At 41.5% G+C, this 15501-nt stretch overlaps 1 protein-coding gene across 9 annotated transcripts in view; it reads left to right on the top strand.

Annotated features, from left to right (window-relative positions):
• The window catches only part of slc4a10b (solute carrier family 4 member 10b), a 41574-nt gene that overhangs the window by 1314 nt on the left and 24759 nt on the right, over positions 1-15501 (top strand). The window contains exon 1 of one of the 9 annotated variants that reach the window (XM_023839547.2): positions 6373-6752. The exons of the other annotated variants lie outside the window; for them this stretch is intronic. Coding sequence (XP_023695315.1) covers positions 6717-6752 — 36 coding nt within the window. The 5' untranslated portion in view covers positions 6373-6716. Of the gene's footprint in view, positions 1-6372; positions 6753-15501 lie in introns of those variants that run through there. 9 annotated transcript variants of the gene reach the window in all.

Genomic DNA, 15501 nt, shown 5'->3' with positions numbered 1-15501 from the left:
AATATCTACGGCTCGTGTCTGGTCGGATAAATGGATTCACCCGTTTGCTGCGAACCCTACAGTGTAAGCACACTGCCGTATACACAGTTTGTCCACAACCAACATGTACTGATACGTGTGTAACTAACCGCATATTAAATAGGAAAAAACGTTTTGTTATACACTCATACTTTGCAGTTAATGCCCGGTCGCTTCAGATTGTACTTTGCGAAAATACCGATAGGTCGCATATGGACATAGAGTGAGCGTTAATTTGGACATATAGACAATTCAAGATTGATTCTGAGTAAGCCTGCGTTTAGTTATCAAGGCATTTTCTGTATCATCACTAGTATTTAATTTCCAGCTGAATGTTTCAGTGGGTTTTGTTGCAGCTGAGATTTTAACAAAATTCTGTCCATGGGCCTGTCACTTGAAGGTGTTAAATATATCTGAGTTAAGGTTGTGGCCTTGAAGAGAGAATCATGGCCCACTTTGATATCCAGGATAATACTGAGCAGTCTGTCATTGAGTAGATATGATATGGAGGACAAGGCCTGTCTCATGTCCAGAGTGTTATCAATGGCAAGATGGGGATTCTGGGTACCTAGAATATCAATATTTCACCCACGGTCTTGGTCAGCTCTATGTCAGCTATCCGTGCATCTGTGGGATATCTGCGACTCCACAGATGAGGTTCCAAGACACCAGGGAGATTTAAACTGGCTGCCGTCTCTAAGCAGAAAGGCAGGGTTAGCCGCTGAGCGGAGAGAGCTCTTCCAGAGTGATTCGCAGGCCATGTTGAGAAATAATTGTAATGTGTGCCGTGCTGTTGTCATTAGAATTCAGTAGGCTGAAACCGGAAAAACTCAAATGCCAACTCAAAAAGAATGAAACAAGCAAATATGTCTTGGTTAGTAGATTTCAAATATTTATATTTACTGGGTAATTTCAGGCTGTTCAGTTTTGCAGGCATCTTGGATATTCTCTTAAAGAATTAACGATCTGAAAAAAAAGCTCCTTCATAAAATTTTCATATTTATTTATCCAGTACAGAATTTCAGTGAGTCTGGATCTCAGGAATAACAGCTGACAATGCTGGAGATACCTGGGCGGAATCCCAGTGCACTGGAGAGCATACAGACACATTAAGGGCAACTGAAAGACAGAAGTTCACTTAACTGCCTTATTATGTGCAGACAGTCCCCAGGTTAAAAAATGTCCAACTTACAGACTACTTGTACTTATGAACGGACTGCCACAAATCCCGTTATACAATGGTTCATAATAACGAAGGCATGCACTACTTTGTGACGCTCATGAGAATATTGCACAGCTTCAGTGGTGTGAGTCTGCAGTTATGGTGCTTTCCATTTCAGTAACTTTTCATTTGATATAAGGGGTAAGATTTGTTTTATTCGAGAAGCAAAATTCTTCATCCTTGTTTTGTGATATGTGCAGTATTTGGACGGTTGACCAAATAATGTCTGACCAAGACCTTGTAGGAGGAGCCCAGCATAAGGTGGCTGCCAAAAGTTGCTACAACTGTTAGTGTAAATGCCACAGGAAAAGGCTTTTCAATGGTCCATTGTTCATGTGTGAGCCACATTGGTTCAAAATGTTACCCTTCAAATGGACTTTGTTTAGGCCAGTGGCCCTAGAAGCCAATAACAACACTTCTTTAAAAATTGAGCCCATTTTCTTATCGGGGCGTATGGCACATTAAACCGCTGTGTTTGGAACTAAATACAGACATTTAATGTTTAGCTATCAGGAAGCCACCAAATATTTTCATCCTATAATGGCCTACAGTAGCTTTTATAAACCTGTGAAAATGCGTTGGCACTGTGCACTGACTAGAGGAACTGCTCTTTTAATTTCCTTCTTTTGTACTGCAGCTATATTTTAATTGATGCATGATTTCTGCATCTTCACAACTGCACAGCGATCCTCTTGTCTGTGGAAGATCATTATACACAAGCCCTTACTGTTTAAAATAAATGATGTCCATTTAATTGTCTTTTTGACATAACTGGAGTATGCTTATGATAGTGACCATGTGCAGTTGGTATGGGAAATGGATGGGTGGATTGTGGCCATATTATTCTTATGAAAAAGCTTTTAACGTAACACTGCATTAAATTTTTTTGTGTTGAATGAGGTAACCGGATTTTGGCAGCGCAAATGCTAATGCTGCATTCGTGTTATTAATTTATTACTTGCGACTCCGTCTTCTAACTCATTACCATAGTTCTTTGCATTATGGGATACGACAAGCAATTTTACGCTTTTATCAAGCGACAAAATGCCGAGACTCACCTAATTACAGTGATATCTCGGAGCAGCACAGAGGATCCCGAGTTCAGAATCCAAGATGGCTGCGCCCTTTATCAACAGAAGGGAAAGTTTTATACTGTTTAAGCACTACTTCTCATTTGTGGCTCATTAAATCAGTCGTACACACTATACCGTCCAACTTATCTGTGGACGTGTTGCTACGGAGTTTTATACGTAAAGCACCGCACGTAATGTGTTATCAACTGATATTGCTAACAATGGCAATTAACCGGGCTAGAATTGGATTTCATGATTAGTTGGATTATTTGTCGGATTTACGGTAGTTCGGGCTAATTGTAAGTGAACGAAGATAAAGACCATTTAAACTGAGGTACCTTAAAGTTGTCCGGCTAAGCAAAAAATCTTGCTTTTTGATATGGGTCCATGGTATTGCACTTCTGTGGCAGATGCAATGCATCCGACTCGTGTTCAAGATGTTCAATAAACATGTTAAGTGCATATATATTCCCTTTTTTCTTGAGTCTGTTTGCTCATGCAAAATAAAATGCGATTAATATAGATTAAACATGAATGATATTTAATCGTGATTAATCAAAATTAATCCACAGCAACCCTGTGATTAATCTGATTAAAAATTTTAATCGTTTGACATCACTAGTCAAAACGTTTCCACCATTACACTCGTTTTAATGATTTTATTTGGTAGAAGTGTTGGGCATAATCAGAATTATTTTCAAAGCTAGCCGAAGGTAATGGCTTTTCCCGTTGGCTGATATATTTATAGTTCAATCCCCATAAACCTCTCAGGAGAAGGAAAAAAACTGACCCTATTAGAGTATGATTTGTAGTGTGATGCTTTTTAATAATGTAAAGCCTTACAGTGTTCCTCAAGTAGATTTTAGAGATTTAGATTTAGTTTGCTTGATTTTTTTTTAACTGGGACAAGATAGCATGACAACTACTTGTCTTCCATCCAGGGTTCTAGCATGACAAGCAGAGCCACATATATCCATTTTCTCAGAAGCTTTTCTCCAATGCAGGGTCATAGGTACCTGGAGCCATTCAAGGTTATAATAGCCTGGACAGGATGCCAGTGATAGAAGCCATATAGACGCAAACACACAGGCAGTTATAGGGACACCTAAACCGCATGTCTTTGGACTGGAGGAAGAACTCAGGGCTCCCTGGGGAAATCATTGCAAATGTGGTGAGAACATGTTAATTCCACACAGCTGGGTGCAGAAATTGAACCCATGACCTAGGAGGTGAAGCCTACAGCTCTGATAGCCTTGTTTCCTTTGCTGGTGATATCGCCTGTTGGAGGCTGACGTGCGGTGAGTTTTAACGATTGGCCACTCTCATGCATGCAAAAAAACAAGTGTCCTTCAAATATACAAAAATGAGGAAGATTCCTGTAAATAATGGTTTTCCCATGTTTTGGTCATTTTGTTGTGAATTTTTTTTTGTTAAAAATGGGAAGGGCAATGTCCATCATTCTGAAAGGGCGCGTCTTTCTTAACTGTGGATTTACAGAGATATTCCAAAAAAAAAAAAAAAACGTCCTCAACTGTCCTTCCTAAATTGGATGTGCAGATGCAATAGTCTCCACTCATTAGGCTGGTCGTTGTTTTTCAGGATGGGTCATGTTTAATGACTATTTTGAGCAGTGTGGTATACACAAGGTAAACATCCGAGATCCTTTGGGTGAACATGACCAGAGTTGTGTTTGAATATTACTGAAGTGAAGTTGGTTAATAATCCCCCAGCAAACAGGGAACGTTCCCAGAATTTTAGCCCACGTTACGTAAAGGTCTTCAGAAAGCTTCCAGAGAATGTCCTTATTGTAACATTTTACATTTTAACAAAGGCTCTTTTAACATTATTACCTGAACATCCTTTTAATGCAATGAATGTTGAAAATATTGTTTTATAATAGTGTTACTTTATAAAAGTGCTATATGTGTATACTGTGAATGAACAGGCTAGCTTTGAACCCATTATTGTCGAGGGTATATTAGTCTTAGTTGTAGCAGTGGGAAAACTGGACACTTTGAAGGCTTCCATACTTTAATTTTAACATTCAACAAATGATCCTAGAATGACAATTGAACAGGGCCACTAGAACGTTATGATCCTCACGTCTGATAATGAGAATTGACTCATTTAATTTACTGATTTTATGTGGGAATAAAGGAGCATTCTAATGGGACTATTTGTTGTAAGTGTGTGAGATGGCAGCTGTAGATTAATACAAGTTTGGTTGTCATTTGTAGATATTGCTACCTGTCATTGTTATTTTCCCGGGGCACCCACAAATTTATCGACAAATAGAACTGCCTCAGATGGCTGGCACCGTCTATTTGTCTTCAGTAGACTGAAGTCAGGAAGGGCGAATCTGAACCTCCTGATTAAAGCACCGCGAGGAAGCTCAGGGGCAGCCTGAGTGCCTGTAATCAGAAGGTTGCTGGTTCGAACCCCGCCTCAGCACGTTTGTGGGTCCTTGAGCAAGGCCCTTAACCCCCAGCTCCCTGGGTGCCCCAACAGGTGGCTGCCCTTTGTGGACAGCTTACTCTACAAAGAGCAAGTTGAGGGAGGCATAAAGACAATTCTCCACAGGGATCAATAAGGTATCAATTATTATTATTACACTACAATTGTCGGCAAATGGGACCAAAAGCAGAATCTATGGATTTTACTTCAGGTCTATGGATTTTACTATTAAGGGCATAAATCCACATTGTTTCATGTTACTCAACAAAAGCAGAAAACTAGTTCACACAATTCCTTGTGTTTTAAAATTGGTCTTGGATTAATGATAGTCTGGACAAATTGCAAACATGGCCCACTATGCACCAGGGAGCTAGCTGAGAGAGAGGTGAGATTGTAGCTAGAAGCGACACCAAATGCACCGACTAAACATACAGCCTACAGAGAACCTTTTCTCTTTGTGCTTTTAATGAAAATATGAATGCTAGTTTAAACCAATGCTAGCTCACTTTAGCTGGGAAACCTTCATATCAGAGGTCTGGCCGATTGTATCGTTATCTAACTAATGTTGGGGGACTCCAGCAGCTACCTCCAGGTTTGGGATTTGTTTTCCCTTGTATGTGGACTCTGCATGGCCTCCTTGTGTTGCTTTCTCTGCGTTGTCCAAAAACAGGCAGCTGAGTGACATGATGTCTTGGAACTATCCACTGTGCATGTGTTCTACACTGCACTAAAGTCCTGTCTAGGGTGTGCCCTTGCCCTCTGCATCTATGTGCCTGTAACATATATCACAGGGTGCGTTCAAACTCATTATTTTGCCACAGGGCTACATGTCTGCCCTGTACTGGATATGTGGACGGTGGAGGGTTTTGAACACTGAGATTGTATAAATGTTTTTTATACATTGTTCTAAACAGTAACCAAGCAGATGGATGGTATTCATGCGGTTCTTCCTACCTCTGTGGTTTCTCTCCTTTTGTCGTATTTGTTCTCTGCAATTTTTGTCGTCGTGCAGGATTATTGGCTAAGTGTGTAAATACTGAGAGATAGCTTTATGTGATGCGTAATGCTTCTGAGCTTGGATTCCTCTGGAGAGATTAGCATCTGCCATGTGTCCATTAGGACGCGATAAACAGGAAAGAGGAGCACAGAGGGCACGGATGAAGCTTGCGCAAGGATGAAGAAATCTGCAAATGACTTTGTAATGGTTCGGTCTTAATCTGTTTATCTTTGCTTTATTAATTGCTGCGAAGCCATTTGAATATTCCTTCTGCCCTTTTTAAAACAAAAAACTTCTCATTGATTGATTTCTTTTTTGGTAAAATTTAAATGCAATATATATATACGAATACATGCATTTCTTGTTTATATTGTGAGCTGCAGTTTATGGTTGCGGCAGCACATGGGTCTGATGCAAATGCCGCAAGCTATAAATAGACACTGATGCAGCGCAGTGCAGTATCTTTAGAATGCATCAGTATTAATTTACCTGCACTTCGGTTCAGAGACAAGGTCAGGGAGAAATCAATGCGCTGACAGGTTAGCCTGTGAAGGCGGCATGCAGTCCCTGCATGCCCAGGAGAGATGTCGCAGGACGGCTGTGACTATCTACTGCCAGGGCTCTGCATCCTCGCAGGCAGCGGCACTCAGCGCCGGCTGGCTCCGATATGAGGCAGTAAGTTTGACGTCACTGTGCTAATCTTCGTGCCGATTGGCAGAGAAGCCCGCGAGTGTCAAAAGATATTGAGGTTGCCTGGATCAAAGGACGCGGAGTGTTCTGCAGGGGGGGTTGGGTGCAGGCGGGTGGCGGAAGCTGGCATGGTGAGCAGGTACCTGCTCCGCAGCACGTCTAACGTCGCTGAGGCTCATTCCGTTTGCGCTGCCGAGCCTCAGCAACCAGCTCCCAGCCAGGAAAGGGGGACATCGGCGGAGGTCGACTCGAGGGAGCAGCCATGAATCCTGGGGGCGCAGACCGGTTTAACTGTCAGGTAGGGTCCAGTGTTCATCGAGAGCATGTCTTCTGGATCGGCTGGTTAAAGAGAACTCGTCGGGGGTGACATTGACCTGCCTTAGCATATAGCTCTCCCGGTCATCCTCGGGAGTGATGACCTCTGGCTGATAACCACGTTCAAAAGGAGTTCATTTAACAGACTGCAAGATTGTGTTATCAGAGGAATTTCGTGCATGCGTGTCTATAGTTTCTTCAGAGAGCCGAATCATGCTGATCTTGCATTCTGGAAGCTTTCATGTGATTGGATTGTACGTGTATTGGTGGCTGGAGTGGGAACAGTGTTCCGTACTTTCTTTTCTAGATGCTAGCTACTGCATTATTTACTCGTAATGTGAAGAGATTGTTCTGTCTCACTTAACGAAGAGGGCAGCAGGGTGTGCTGACAGATGGGGGATGGTGGTCCTGAAGTGGGGGGGGGGGGGAGAAATGTCCCGCTGATATCAGCCTTTCATCTTTCTGGCAGAAGGGAGAATAAATTTAGCTTAATGTTATTCTGTGTCATGGGGCTTGCGTGCCTGCATGGGTGTGGATTGAAGGGTGACTGGGTAACAGATGCCAGCGATTTGCCCATTTATCTTTGACACGAGTATCCCTGTGGACCATCAGCTCACTGGAAGGCAGGACTGCAGTTGAGACATGGAACAATCCCACTGTATGGGATGGAAAGGGGGCCGGTGCTGATGTTGATGGCTGCCATAGTGGTTACCAGTCCCATGTTATGACAGATGCTACATCCAATGCCATCTCCACACCAGCTGCCATTAACCCCCCCCCCCCTCCCAACCTTGTTTGCTTGTATGGCAATTTTTCCCTTTAAGTGCTTGGAGAGGCCAATTGACCAATCAATGTGCTGTTTGTGCTGACAGTACCCTCCCGGATTGAACATTATTTAATCATCGATTCTTTTGAACAGTCGGCTTTAACGTCTTACTGCAAACCTGCGATCGGTATGCTAGAGGTAGGAATTGGGTCATGAGTTTGTCCCGGAAAGGAGCGTTATGGTGTAGATTAAAGAATTGTACAGTTCACATTTAAGGTCTGCCAGAAGGCAGAACGCAACACTTAGGCTTGTATGACTGTAACGCTCCACATTCATGGACCATCAGTGTGAATAAAGAGTGTTAAATTCAGACCACGTGCTGCGCTGTGTGCAAAATTCCCAATACATGTGAAATGTATTAATTCTCCGATGCTGAGTGTGAGAGCGTCTGGCCTTGCCGAGTGCACTTTTGTCCTAACCATCAGTTACTGCACTCTGTGTCCTTCATCTCTGGGGGAGCTCGTCCAATGAATGAATAGTCGATGGATGTAAGAATACGGCGCACAGAGTTTGAGGGGGGAGAAAAAAAGGAAATTCAAGGAAAAAGACTGTCACGGGTTACTTCAACGTGCAAGTCGTCTAGGGATCATTGAAAAAAAATGCTGCTCGGGGATTGGCTCACCTCGATCATGTGAGTGTCGAGCAGGGAGCCAGACGACCCGACCAGCATCACCTGCCTCAGCAGACTTTCAGACTTAAGGCTGAATGCTCATCTCTCCTAAATGATTATTGCACAGCACGCTGCCGCTTATTGACAGCCCTTGCTCTGCAGTGAGGGCACTGTAATGAATCCCAGCACCAGATGTTCTCAGCAACGGAGACTTGCAGCTCGAGTTTACCCAGATGTGGCCTGTCTTGTTACAGCATCTTAAAGCTATTAATGATGTAAACATTACTTAATGCGTATGGTTCTTTGACGCTTGTGGAGGTATTCAGTAAACATGAGTATTTCCTAAAAAGTGTAGTACAGTAAAGATTCCTGATTATGCAGTTAATGTAATTTTATTTTTGGTTAATTTAATAATTATACATGTAATATACTTAGACAAGAGAATTAATTTAGCAAGGTGCGGCTTCAAAAATAACCCAGTATATTTTGTGAAAGCTTTCCATTCACATATCTTTATCGACTGACGATAAAGCTAACGTTAGCTCAGGTAAGCTCGCCTAATTTCAGTCTTCAGCTTAACCGTTTCTTAATGACACATCACATAACTTTGATGATCATATATTTTCACCTAATATTTTCTGTCTTGCTCTATATTGCAGTGTATTTAGTAAGAAATGGGCAGATAGCTGTAATTAAGGAGCTTTACCCACCAGCTAATTTAGCTAGCCGACCTACTTAGTTCTTTGTCTTGGAAAGTCTATTTGAAATCATTGAAGTTTCACTAAACGCCGTTTTGATAATTAGCTGCCTGAATATTAAACGAGCTTCCACATAATAGACCTTGATCACTATAAACCTGCCTGTTTCATAGCAGAATCATTTAGCGATGCAGCTAACATTTTCCCAACCTTTTCTTTTTTCGTCCATGTTAGCTGTTCGACTTTCCACAAATAAAATTCCCTGACTGAATAACTTGGTAATGAGTAATTGGAAGATCTGTTAACGGCGAGTGTTATATGCACTGGGGCATATTGTATCTTAGGTCTAAGCTAGGAGATTCAGGGAAAACGGTTGATCTGAACATCCATCCATCCATCCATTGTCCAACCTACTTATCCTACTAGGTCGCGGGGGGTCCGGAGCCTAGTGATCTGAACATGGGCCCAGAAATTCTAAACTGGGCAGCTATGATTCCATTACCTTGGCTCAATTTCTCCTGAGCCATTTTTAGAAGAAACAAGGAGCTGTAATCACGTGAAGGGTGTTTTTCGTTTTTGCAGACTGTTCATCAAGTCTACACAAACTGAGAAAATTATATATGATTTGCTCATGTTAGCATCTCTTGCAGGCCACACATAATGCTGTGGAGATGAGCACTTGTAAGATGGATAGAGGACATGTATTTATATTTTTGAAGAGTCTAATGTTCTAATATTTCCATCCACCGTCATGTCACTTGCACCAAAGGTGGTCTGTAATTTGATTTATGTGGATGGGATTCATTTGATCTGTTCGCCTTCCAAGTACAAAGAGGACCTGACTGAATAACCACCTGCCTCATTACCATATTCACCCAATGTGCAGACACATGTCTCAAGCTCACACTGAACCATCCACTGTACCTCCTTCACATAGCTTCTCAGTTTTTGATAGACCTAACAATTGTAAGACACATAACATTCAGTTGAGCCTTTTACTATTCTGGAGTTAGTTTTAGCAAATTATACAATGTTCCTTGTTGCTGTAATTCAAGCAGTTCCTCATGCATTTATACATATTTACTAAAAATGCAAAGCAGTTTAAGTGTTTAACCAACAATACCATGCATGTTTTGCAATAATACATATGTTTCAATGGGTGAAACAAATCAACTTTATATAATGTACACAAATGTTCCAATATTAAAATAAAAGAAGCTAATTACATTCCTTAATATCTCATAGATTTCCTGTAAAAAGCATAACTGTCATTGCTATCACCATTGATATCATTAAGATCCCAATCTCCAAAACTAATCCCCTTTAATGAGCAGTGTGCTTCATGGTACTTCATGGAACATGAATTATAGGTTTGCTCCTTTATATGGTATTCATCTATTCATGTTCTATTTGGTTTACACAGTTTAAGCTTTTGGTCTTATGCTATTGATACTTCGGATTAGCAAATGAGAAGCAATTTTTAAAATACACAGGACTCTCTATAGATTACGAGGTCTGACACACGAAAAAAAAAATCACCTACAAAATAGTTACCTTCTGAACTGACATGCAGGTCAAGTTCTGTAAGACTGTCGAAGATCTCAGCTGTTTTTGCTTTCACATTTTCTGCCAACAAGAAATGGGTTCCTTTGAGCACTAACTTGATCTTTGGGAAAGAGGTAGAAGTCACCGGGAGCGAGGTGTGACGAGTAGGGTGGGTGCTCATTCACAGCTACAGCTCCGACACCCAACCATCGATCTTTTCGAATCAACATCTCGCACTTTTTCAATGTTGCCATCAGTAACAGCTGTGCGTGGACGGCCAGGGTGGTCATCTTTCACGCTTTCTCTGCCTTCTGAAAACTGTTTGTGCCATTCAAAAATGTGTACACCAGGCATGCAGTCTTCACCGTAAGCCTCAGTGAATAATTGAAAAGTTTCCATCACAGATTTAATCAGTTTAACAAGAAACTCGATGTTAACTCGTTCACTTTTGCAACCCGGCATTTTCTGACCGAGAGTAAGAACACACCTATATTTCAACATGTGTCGAACTCAGCCGTATAACACTGTGACAGGTCAGACCGTTTTCTATAGCCGTCTGTTTGTCTTTGCCCTATAGGATTAGTCTTGTTTTATTGTTTCAGACCTTGTATACCCAATATAAAGAAGAATCTGTGGGTCATGATCTTGGTGTGATGACATGGATTAACTCATAGAAGTAGATTTAAAAACAAGTAGGATCTAATTTCGGCCATGCTTCCTGATCATGTAGAATATGACAGACTTTCCCCCCCCACAGATTCCACATTCATACTTTGGTGTATATTCTGATTTAACAGGGCGTTATGACAACCGAGTTACTACAACTAGGCTGTGCCATATTTGTCAAGCATTAATTTGAATGCAATTACATGTTTTTCTTTATTCAACACACCTGTGGAGAGCTCATGATATGCGAGGAGGATATTGAATGACTTTTAATTTGAAGGGCATTGAAGAGCAAAGAAAATGAGCCTGTTCACTCGCATGCGTATCGTATGTGTGGACAATGCACAGATATCACCTTGGGGCCTGGCTCTTCTGTAATTTTAAGTAGGAAGGCAGGAAGGAAACTTCATGCCTGCAGCTGTTTATTAAAAGATCATGACACTCCTGCATGAACATGAGCCCCCCACCCCCGCTCATCTGTATGCACAATAAAACCCCACTTTGAGATTGAAGAGCCTTTCTTGTGGAAGGTGCCCTCAGAGCATCTCAGAGGAAACTGAGCATTATTGTTCAAAAGACAACCCCCACTCCTGTCCCCCAGGCTCTGGCCCCCGCGATCCCCTCAGCCACCTCGCACAGTCCCAGTTCTGCTAGATGCTGTTCAGCTAAAGGTCCATGCTAGCATGCCGTCGCAGTGGTGCGTCTGTCTGCACGTTGCTGTGTAGCCTCCCCCACAGGATGTAGGTGGTTATTAATAGCATGACCGCTAAATCAGACAGTGATGCTTCATCAGAGAAATGGCGTTTCCTGCTTCTTTAGGGTAATGTATTGGCATCTTTTTTCAGGGATTTATTTCTATGCCATTTCAGCCTCTTAAACTTTCTGACATTATGGGGCAGTTAATTTTGAGCTCCTGTAAATTTCATTAAATTACTGGAATAGGGTTGCTTTTGACAATACCACCAAAATACTGCATACTATGGCATAATGTATGGACAGCATGAAAATCAGGGTTGGGGTCATTCCAGGATGCATGCATCAATTCCAATGCAAATCAAGAAATGCAACTCAAGTTGGAATTTAAATCTCCCTGAAATTCAAATTCCATTCCAATTCTGTTCCCCGTAGGATTTTTTTTCCCTATTCCAACTCTAGTTCCATTTCTGGAATGGCCCCAACCCTGAATGAAAATGAAAATGAAACTCAGGGTTACCAACTCTCACACACGTCTGGCTCATGCTTTCAGACTCTGACCCTTTTAAGCAAGAAATCTGTATTATTCCATTATAAACTTCAAAATTAGCTACATTAAAAGCTTTGGGGTAGTTTGCAAACCTTAAAGACTACTTACAAGGTAATAAAACTATTTCATACATGTAAATGCGCGTGTATGTTTGAGCAGACCAGTCCCGAATTGAAAAGCTCACTCCAGCCAGCTGCTTAAACCACAGAGCCACACACCGTCCCACAATGTGCACCAACAAGAAAACAAAATCGTACGAAAAATGTGGCACATTCATTTACATTAATGTAGGCTTCTGGCAACTTTACTCCAAAAATATTCATGCTAAATTCTGAATTTGTAGGGCTCCTGATCAGTCTGAGATAGGTGGCCTTTGGTGCAGTACATTGATTTGAAACCCTTAAGGATGGCCAGCTTTGCCGCTGACGATCGGACTGATTTCACAGAAGCAAAGTTAACCTTATACTGCAGCGCCACAAGTTACGATAGCGAGTATCTGACACACAGCAGCGGAAATAACAGTGATGGGCCCCGACAAATTACCTGGTTAGCAAGAAAAGGTAGCTAAAATTTGACTGCAAATTAAAAAATTTGACTGCAAATTAATATTGTTAAATGACAGAAGGAAATTTTTCAACGTTACCACAAACTGACATCATGGCTGGGTGAGTGAAGCTCGTGGCTAGCCCGGTTGTAATGATGTGACAGAGTAATTAGATAAAATTAAAACTTACCTCTATATGTTTCTTCAATTAGTGACAGAATTCTTGAATGCAGATGACAGGCCAAGACACAGCCGGTATGACATGGCGACGCTGTTAACCTTCTTGGTTTTAACTTGGAAAAGTTCTGGCAGGTGTGGCCATGAACGTACTATATATCAAGGCAACTCCTGACACAAGCTCCATAAATGTTAGTAGGTGTTAACTTTTTAAATGATTCGCTACTGATTTTAAGCGCAAAATGACTTGATTGGCTACAGGAAATAAACTGTCCAATCGTTGTTAACGGAGAAGGGAACATGAACTAAATATGTGTTGTTCCAACTATGTAAGTTGGTAACAATGTTAGAAAGTATGCTTTTGAAAAACTTATTCAAAGTAAGTAGGCACAAAAAGCACAAAATGTCCCTTATTACTATTGGGTCTTGCATTGATTTTCAGTTGCTGAATATTCTTTCTAGATTTCCTCTTTCATCCTGCTTGACCACTGAAATGAATTTTATCAGAAACCAGCCAGAGGTACGATCAGATCCCATGAGGATTGTTTTATTTACAAATCTCTTTTTGCATCAGAATTACAAATCCACAGCTCCTTGTTTTTGCCGTTACGTTTGTGTATGTGATCGTACAGGTGGGGGATGCTCCCAAAAAGGCTTTCAATGGCAAGGAGGTTGAGATGCAATTTTTGTAATTTAAATCTCATTTACTCCACATCCAGCTTTGACCTCTGTCTTCAGACCATCTTCAGTAGACTGGAGGCTGATTGGACCACGGCTCAGCTGGAGAAGTTCCTGGTTTAGGTGGAGATTAAAGAGCCCTAGAGCAACCTTTTGTAAGCTCTTTGGAGGCAACATAGGACACAAAGGCTGTGGACATCATGGGCGGAACACGTTCATCTTTATATTGTTATATCTTTGGACTGCTGCAAAAAACCAGTGTACCTGGAAGAAACCCACGTAACAGGAGGAGAAGCAGCAACCTCCACACGCTGAACAGGGGCTACATTTGAACCCACAACCTTGGAGTTGTAAGGTGACAGTGCTCCCTACTGGGAGCCTCCAAACCAGGATTCTCCAGTTCCAGTCCCGGAGGGCTAGAATCCAACACAATCTGCAGCTTTCCCTGTACAAATACACCTACTAAACCTGGTAATTAGCTGATTAAGGTGTTTTTTGGGTAAGGAAATCTGCAGTGTTGGATTCTAGCCCTGCAGGACGGGAATTAGAGAACCCAGCCCCAAACCATTTGACTGAAATACTTTACTCCACAATCTTCTGTTTCTTGGTTATTTGTTTCCCATTATTTACATGTTTATTTTAAAACCTTATAACTAGACTTATGTTGATTGAATTGTAGATTTTTTTATTTTTTTTTTTAAAAAGGTCATCTTTTAATTTCTAGCGTTCTTAGGAACGTGTTTTTGTGATTATTGGTGTGAAGTTTTCCTACAGCTAGGTTCAAACGGAGAACGCAGTGATATAGAATATGCCACAGCATGGGGGATTATCTAACAAAGATCATTATCCGTTTCCTACGAAAGGTGTGAAAGATTATTTCCTCTGCTGGATTGCCGACAGGTAGGAAATCGGCTGCAGTAATATTCCTTTAATATCTTTAAATAGCTCCCCTAACTAACTAATTTAAGGGAGGATTCAGTTACTGTATATCCTGCAGAACATTATTTTAAAAAGTAAGCAGGTAAAAATAAAATCGGAATATCCATTGGATACCAGATGTCTCTTCTAGTTCTGAATTCTACTATGCCTAATTAGGAAACACAAGCATGACATGACTGGCTGTTTTTGGCACAAAAAAAACAACGGGGGGGAAAAACAGATTTTTGCTTAACCAGTCAGGTGCACTGCGAGTCCAGGCTGGAGTGACTCATCTCGCAGGCTGTCATGTTCCTCCTACACTTTTCTGTATGTCGAGCACATACCGCTGGTCTTTTGTATATCGAATATCTCCAGCTCCACTCAGGGCCTGGGACTCACTGCCACTGACCTGCTAAGTATCTCAGGCGAAATGTGCCTCTTCCCAGCGTGACTTCCAGAAAATGGATGCGAGTCAGCAAGCTACCTTGGGCCTCTTTGTACGATTATTCTTCTGCATGGAAATGATCCAGTTTGCAGCCTGTCCACTTTGCGCATAGTCCACCTTGGCAGCAATGGGATGCTTTGAGGTTGTGAAAGCCACACAAATTCATCTTTGTGGATATGTGATGGAACTCCACTGAAATCTCAAAATGTCATGCATCCATTTGCTCTGTTCACTTTGGCAGGAATCTACCAAGCATTTCATTTTTCATTTCAGTCATGTTGGATCCCCGACATCTGGATCACAGTTTGCGTTTGGAAGTTCCATACATTTCCCTGAGAGCTTTTCACCAAAATCTGTACTATGTCATCCTCAGTAAGAATGT

The sequence above is a fragment of the Paramormyrops kingsleyae genome, chromosome 1, assembly GCF_048594095.1.
Source record: "Paramormyrops kingsleyae isolate MSU_618 chromosome 1, PKINGS_0.4, whole genome shotgun sequence".
Classification (NCBI taxonomy): Eukaryota; Metazoa; Chordata; class Actinopteri; order Osteoglossiformes; family Mormyridae; genus Paramormyrops; species Paramormyrops kingsleyae.
Note: the sequence above shows the minus strand (reverse complement) of the source record. Positions and strands in the feature narration are given on the sequence as shown.